Here is an 8,034-nt window from a genome sequence, read left to right on the forward strand (position 1 = left end):
ACAATTCGTGCGTGCACAGTGCCAAATCGTGATCGCAACTTAATCTGTTAGCAAGCTTCACATGTGTTGTATATTGAGCTTCACAAAGGGAGCTAGGAAGTGATTAATACTGCTATAATTATCTACCATATATATATATATATATATATATATATATATATATATACACACTTCAAGTGTGTGGAAGCCGAAAATAACTTAACAGCAAAGGTAATTGAAGCTCAATTGTTTAGCTTAATTAATTTCCTTCAATCAAATGATTTAGAAGATGTTTGACCCCAGCCGTTCTGGTATGACAAGAAGCTCCTCCCATGTAGCCTCCATGTAAGTACTAATTGCATTAATTTCATCCTTGTTATATTTTCCTTGCTTATTGATTTTAATCTAAGAAGGTAGTTTTATTTGCAGTTATGACAATGATTTCCTTGAGTTGGTACAAATCATGGATTTGTAGATCGCTTTTGATTATTAGAAATAACATCTTGGTTAAAAGGAAGATATCAATTTTTTAATTAAGTTACCTAAGGCAATTAAAAGGTATCTAAAACGAAGTTAAAAGGATCCTAAGGAACCTAAGGTAGTTAAAAGGTATGTAAAAGGTATCTACTTTTAGATATGTACTGATGTAGTAACATGCAGTAACAAGAATATGGAGCCATGTATAAGTGAATATGGTGTTATGGGTATGGATGATCAAAGAGGTTCCCTTTTTGGCAGTCCTATTCATGCCAGTGCATTACATATCTTTAAGGAAGATGTCTATGGCTTTGGTGTCATTCTACTTGAATTGGTTACTGGTAAGTTAGTGAAGGGTAATGGCCAACCATATAATTTTCTACTATGTTGGTGTGATATGAATTAAGCTCATTTTGGCTCCATTCAGCCTAATTAGTGGTTGGATTTCTATGGCTTCATTGGATGAAGGTTGAACTATTTTTTCATATAGGACAACAACCATGAATGACTTGCAGACTACATCAGAAGCAAGACTCAAATTACTAGCAGCAACCTTACAATTGGATCCATCTCTACCACAGATACCACCCCTTACATAACACTCTCACATGACAATGCTGCAATGGAATCACATTTATTTAATTGCCACATAGCAGTTCAAATAGCAATGGAATTAAAAATTAAAACAGCAGTCATCCTACTATCCTGCAATATCATTTCGGGGTCAGTCACTCCACACTGCTACATGGGATTAAGAATTAAAATATATACATTTATACTTAGACACACTCTCTCAAGTATACACAAATTAAAATATATACATCATTGATATTGGAGAAATGATCATCACCTGATACAAAAAATAGAGGCTGGCTTATATCAATCACAACCAATTTATCAGTGTATGAATCACTAATGAGAAAAAAATCTGTGGAAGAATAGTACTGGTCACCTAAAAATTCAGTGGAAGAAAAAAGTCAATGAAATATTTTGCAGATAAATTGATCTATCTAGTTTGGCATAAGTCAAATATTTGTACATGAAATTTGTCTGTTACACACATTAGTATACTAAGTAGTCTTGCAAATAAATTGATCTATCTAGTTTGGCATAAGTAGTTATGATATGACATTGATATGTTTTTTCAAAAGTATAGGAAATTAGCTTTGAAATGGTATATACAGTTTACACATACATGGAATAAAAATGTAGTAGTAGCTAGCTTACTCAGAATAGAACATCTTGTGAAGTGAGAAAGCAAGAGCAAAACAAATAAAGAACCTAATAAATTAATTGTAATTCCAATCTATCCTCAGACACAAAGTAAAGAATAACAGAAATCATCAGTCCCATTTTGTCCCAAAAAACTAACAACACATAAGCTAAAGTTCCAGTTCTTGTATTGGAGACCAAAAACATGTCCTCTTATATCTCTCTGTCTTGGATTTTTCTTCATAGCTGTCTTTCCCTTCCCAAACTGCCTTATGACCAATTTGGATCCCTTCAATTACATCTTGTGTCTAATATTTTTAACCTTTTTTTAATAGAAGGGTTACTTGTCCATTTTTTTTACTTCAAAATAGAAAGCACTAACACAAAATACTCTGCAGTAAAAGAAAAAACAAGAAAACTATCATGACTGACAACTGCAGAATGACATCATTAAATTCTGCTAATCTTAACCCCTTTGAACTTCCCTCTTTTATCTCTCCTGGCTCTTTTTATATCAAGCATAATTTGGATTACTTGTTTGCTGCTGTTTGAAGTATCAACCTATAAAAAGTTGAGTGCCTAAAATATCTAATTTGAGCCTTTTGTTTTGTGATAGAGTGAGACTCAGAAAGACCTCATACTCATAGACTCATAGTCACTCTCACATCTACTTTCCATTTCACACACAAACAAATTGGAAGAACTTTCACCCTTTAATTGAAAGAAATGTACATGCATTAATAGTGGTATGCAATATATATGCCTCAACCAATTAATTGAATATACAGTAATTTTCTTTATCCTACACAAGGACTAAAGACATTGTTGCTAAGTTTATACTGGAAACAGTATCAAGAAGAAAGTGAATAAAAGGAAAAGACATAAAAAGCACTAGACGATAGACATGGTTAATGTGCTCCATGGATAACTAATGCGCATGTTAGAAGCCCTCTTAGAACTGCATCCACCACTAACTCAAAACATTAACCAGCCAAAGGAATTGGGAATTCACAATATAATACTGAATATAACCATATTCACAACTTGACCAACACCTTTGTCAGCCTAAATACCCGAGTAATAACCTGAATGAAGACACAGAATGTGAAGGAAAAGACCATTTTGATTCCCTTCTCACTTTTTGATTTTAAAAACTGTTCTCTAGAACAATTCCACACTACTCAACAATCAATTTTTCATCCAAAACCTATTTAAGTATTGAAAATTATTTCCAGAACAAGTGTTCTTAAAAAAAAATAGAAACAACAGGCCACACTTTGTTATTTATTTGCATTTTGAAAATAAAATTGAAAGACAGCCTAAGTGAAAGGTTATCTCATCCAGGCTCTAGAAATACTGGGTTGCAATAAAGCATTTGAGAAGGATTGTTTTTCATATGAATAAATATGTGCTTCTGAATAAAGAAATAAATAGTCAAGTTGTCGGAAGGAGGAAGATACACACAAACCACAAAGCAAAGAATTTGGAAAGAAACTATACCAAAAGTACATGAGATGAGTGATGTTCCTTTGTAAATTTGTTTAGATTAAATATCTTAAGAAGAAGCAATTGTTTCATCAGTAAATGAAGGGAATATAAAAGTGTATGCAAGTTTGTTAATTGTGGGTTGATAGGAAGAATAGAATGACTATTTGTTGAAACAAGAAAAAGGGACAGAAATGAAGTTAAAAGTATGAAAAAAATAACTTGCAGGCCAGAATAGTAACAAAGGCTTGGGAAATTGCAGTGAAAATCGTGAAGGTCTAACAATAGTAACAAAGCAAACTTTTGATGAAACTATATTTGAATAAGGGTTTTTAATTTTATCTCATACTTATCTGCTAATTTTCCTAGGTTGGAGAAGTTGCAAAAATAACTTGCAAGCCAGAATATGCATATGGTAGTGCAGGATCTCCTCCAGATATTTTTCCGGAGTACTGTTCTCATGCCATTGATATTTGTTTGGAAACATAATTATGAAACAAAAAAGTTCAAATATCAACCTGGGATACAAATTTTGTTGGACAAGTGGCCTTAGATATCTTAAGAAGGGGGGGTTGAATTAAGATATTACAAATTATTTCCCCAATTAAAAAATTCTATTTAACTTTCTATTCAAGTTATAAATTCCCTTAATAATGAATTTCTTAAATATTAATTCAAATAGAACAATTTGAACATGAATATAAAACAATAATAAATAAAGGAGTTTAAGGGAAGAGAAAGTGCAAACTCAGATTTATACTGGTTCGGCCACACCCTTGTGCCTACGTCCAGTCCCCAAGCAACCCGCTTGAGAGTTCCACTATCTTGTAAATTCCTTTTACAAGTTCTAAACACACAAGGACAATCCTTCCTTTGTGTTTAGAATTCTTTCACAACAAGAGACCTTCGGTCTCTTAATCCCTTTTCAAAATAAAGAAGAAGAGAAGAAGAAATCTCTCTTGAAAGAGATAGATTGAACAATTTGAGCACTCAAATAATTCCTTATTGAATCACAAGTGTTTTGGCCAAGGAATTTATAAGAGGATAAAATGATTTTGCTTTTTAAGAGGATAAGACCTTTTTGTTCTGAAAAACTCTTAGCAAATTCGTGTCTCAAGTCACATATATATAGGCCTTTGATAGCCATTCAAGAACCACATAAAAAGATGTGACTGTTGAGAATATTTTCTGAAAATCTCCTCTGGTAATCGATTACAGTATATGTGTAATCGATTACAAGCTTTAAAATTTGAATTAAAACGTTCAGAAACTGCTGGTAATCGATTACCATATATGTGTAATCGATTACACAATGCAAATTTTGAATTCAAATTTTAATAGCTGTTGTAAATCAGTTTTGGCCACTGGTAATCGATTACATCCTCTGGTAATCGATTACCAGAGAGTAAATTTCTTGTAAAAGACTTTTTAACTTAAATTTCTTGGCCAAACCTTTTGCTACCTCAATTGGAATTCCCTTCCTATTTAATATACCCTTTCTAAGACTCTAGAGACTGTCTTGATCATCCATCTTGAATATCTTTAATTTCTTTGTCTTGAATAAAGCTTTGAAACGCATGTTACCCTTTGGCATCATCAAAACATCAGCTTGATCCTTTGTCTACAAATTTTACTGGTGTTCTAATTATTTTCAATCATACTATCATGTCATAAAATCAGCCTGGGATACAAATTCTACTGGTGTTCTAATTATTTTCAATCATACTATCATGTCATGAAATTAGCCTGGGATACAAATTCTACTGGTGTTCTAATTATAGTGAGAGGCTTTATAGCACCATTCTGGTCTTTATAGAATAATTAGATGAAGTCATGTTGTAATACCTTAATGCTGCTTTGTTTCCTATTCTAGTTTCTTTTCATCTCACAAGCTTGCATATACTAATGACTGCAAATTTATAAATTTTCAATTCCCTTGCAGTGCAACACTTGTTTTTGAAGTTGAGCTAGTTGCCTGTCAGCCAAGGAAGGGCTCCAGTTTGGGAAGTGTTTCAAAGGAGAGGGCTAGGCTTGAGTAAGTAACAGATTTAATATTTTACCAAATTTAAGTGCTTCTGCACCTGTCCTAAACTAAAGTTGGAAGTGGAATGCCATAATTTCGTGTTGCTTTGGATGTCTCTTTTTTTATTGGAAAGCAATAATATATATATATATATATATATATATATATATATATATATAATGTCTTGTCATGAAAAAAAGTGAACTGAAGAAGCAGAGAGAGCTAGCTGCTACTGCCAAAGAGGAGAAGAAAAAGAAGAGATTAGAAGCAAAAGCAGCGGCTGCCGCACGTGTGCAAGCCAAGTTAGAAGCCGAAAAAGGTCAAGGAAAGGGTAAAGGTAAAGCAAAGTAGGAAGTTATCAAATGTCTACATCATATCATGGTTATCTGTATCTACATTTTAAGTGGTAGCTTCTTATCATCTTAACAGATAGCTTCACTGGCAATCCAAAGTGGGAATGGACTTCTCTTGAAAGGTGGCAAAGAAGCTAGGCGGTCAAATGCAATTTTGCACAAAGTTTGGTTTCAAATAAATTAATTTGTGAACTATTTCTTTTTTCAATTTTATTATGTTTCAAAGTCGCCATTAATAAAATATTTATGGGGTTGATTTTGTATCTCTGAGATGCAGGTAATTACTCAGGCCATACCAGATTCTGTTGGTGGAAAACTTATAGGACTTGTGACCTCAAGGGAAGAAATCCCTAAGCTACTTAAGGTGAACTAATCATTGGAGCTTAATTTCAATTTCATAACCCTATTCACCTTAAGCATTGGCATCTTTCTATTTAAATTTCAGCTGGATGATGTAATCGATCTGGTGATTCCAAGAGGCAGCAACAAACTTGTTTCTCAGATCAAGAGTTCCACTAAAATTCCCGTTTTAGGTCATGCTGGTAAGACTATTATGCTTAATGGCACTTGTACTTTGGACTGTGTGATTTTGGTCCCTCAAGTTTTTTCAAGTCGATTAAGTCCCTTTATTTTTTAAATTAAGCAAATTTTGTCCTGCTACTATTTTTTTTTATACCTAAGACCATCAAATTCTCATTTTTTACTTAAAATCTTCTCAAATTAAATCAGTTAAATTGTTTTAAATCATCTTCTACTCAAAACTCATTATTCAAAGCATCAAATTTCATATAAAATAGAAAATTCTCAAAATTTTCAGTTCCAACCATAATCTTATATCCTATAAAATCCTTCAAATTATATCAATTTTTTTATATAAATTTCTGACTTTTAAACTTATAAAACCATCAACCTCAAATCCACCATAAATCCCTAATATTTGGATATAAAATAATAACTCGAAGGTTTGAGATGAGTTTTTTTTTACCAGGCAATTTTATTTTTGCTTATCTAAGAAGATGCCAGATGAGTGGAGGAAGAGTACTTTGGTCCCAATTTTTAATAACAAAGAGATATCCAAAATTGTGCTAACTACAAAGATATCAAACTTATGAGTCACACTATAAAGCTATGAGAAAAGGTGATAGAGCATAGATTAAGAGAAGAAACAATGATTGCTGAGAACGAATTTGTTGACACAGTAACAACAGCTGCTAGTGTTCAATTCATTAGGAACCTAACAGAGGAATAGTAATTCAGCTATTGAGCTTTTACTTTTACTTTCCTTTTTTCTAGTGAGCTTGAGAGACTGATGTAGTGTGGTAAAAAAAATCATTCTAAACATATGACTGAAGCTTGAAAATTGTCTGCAGCTTGTTGTGTGTTCACATTGTTTGTGAGTATACGATGTTGTTGAATAATATTGCCTTTATTCAATCTGTAGAAGCGGTTAGAGTCCCTAACAGAAGCAGAGAAACAAGCACTGCTTGAAGAAGTTGAGGAAGAGAACAATCACTAGCTAGAGGTACGCAGGGGAATTGGAGTAGCTTGTGTGTGTATATACACTAAAATGAAGTTTTCCCAAAGTAATTGAAATAGAAATTTCGATCTATATGGACTAGTTCAGAAAGGTTTTAGCTATGCTTTCTTCAATTTACTCAGACAAAAGGATCAGACTTCAAAAGCCTTAGTGTTCTGCTCACAAAAAATTCCAGATGGAAGCAACTCTATAAGATATGATGATAATGCTTTTAAGTTCTAGGTCTCTTATTTTCAACAGTAAAATTTTTTTCCTACTAGCTTTACCCATTTATATGCTACAAATTATGCCGAAATCTATTTTCAATTTATTCTACTCCTTCTAATTTGTTTTCTCTGTAAATTTTAGGTAACCTGCAGTGTCAAAGACAAACTTATGACAAATATTGACTGAGAGTTGCTTTGAGTTAGTCAAATGTGTAAGCATCCAGCATAGACCAGATCTAAATTGTTTCACTATTATATCTTGGAAACTAATTTTAAAGACCCAACATACCTAACCTAGGTTAGTTCTAAAAACTATTTTGAATTGAACTAAACTGATAACTAAATTCAATAAGGCAAACACAGGCACAAAAATAAGCGGACAACGGTACCATATGAATTACTAAATGCTGGGTTCAACCATTTTTTTATCATGGAACAAAAAAAAATGTTTCAGGGACAGTGCTACTTATCTTTGATGGAAACTTCACTGATAGGTGAGCTCCAGGGTCACTGTAAACACAAAGCCACAAAAAGCATTGAATCCCCACGAGGGTGAAATAATCAAACTCGAAGACAAACAATTAAGATGATATTTTAGCTTAAAATTTGTAGCAAAAATAAAAAAGGCAGCATGCAACGAAAACCATTCAAACAAAGGAAGAAGCAAACGCCACTCGAAGCAAAGTAGGGTGCTCACTCACACTCTACAATGGCAGAAATCACGACATGATTTATGACCAGAGAGCATTGAAAGAAGCAGGT

The 8,034-nt window shown here is 32.9% G+C and overlaps 1 protein-coding gene across 1 annotated transcript; it reads left to right on the top strand.

Annotated features, from left to right (window-relative positions):
• The first annotated feature begins 649 nt into the window (after nucleotides 1-649).
• Nucleotides 650-5,528, top strand: LOC114385959 (peptidyl-prolyl cis-trans isomerase FKBP20-1-like). Its single transcript, XM_028345984.1, has 5 exons — nucleotides 650-790; nucleotides 3,382-3,429; nucleotides 3,523-3,602; nucleotides 5,096-5,188; nucleotides 5,377-5,528. Exons 1-5 carry the CDS (start codon nucleotides 650-652, stop codon nucleotides 5,525-5,527), a joined length of 513 nt encoding a protein of 170 aa, XP_028201785.1. The 3' UTR covers nucleotide 5,528.
• The last annotated feature ends 2,506 nt before the right edge of the window (nucleotides 5,529-8,034 follow it).

The sequence above is a fragment of the Glycine soja genome, chromosome 15 (assembly GCF_004193775.1).
Source record: "Glycine soja cultivar W05 chromosome 15, ASM419377v2, whole genome shotgun sequence".
In the NCBI taxonomy this organism is placed as follows: domain Eukaryota; kingdom Viridiplantae; phylum Streptophyta; class Magnoliopsida; order Fabales; family Fabaceae; genus Glycine; species Glycine soja.

Bases quoted from the DNA above. Each gene is read 5' to 3' on its own strand.
- LOC114385959 (XM_028345984.1), top strand. From the start codon at position 650: ATGGAGCCATGTATAAGTGAATATGGTGTTATGGGTATGGATGATCAA. The intron at 3,430-3,522 runs GTCTAACAATAG...TAATTTTCCTAG, and splicing joins TTGCAGTGAAAATCGTGAAG to GTTGGAGAAGTTGCAAAAAT. The intron at 5,189-5,376 runs GTAAGTAACAGA...CATGAAAAAAAG, and splicing joins AAGGAGAGGGCTAGGCTTGA to TGAACTGAAGAAGCAGAGAG.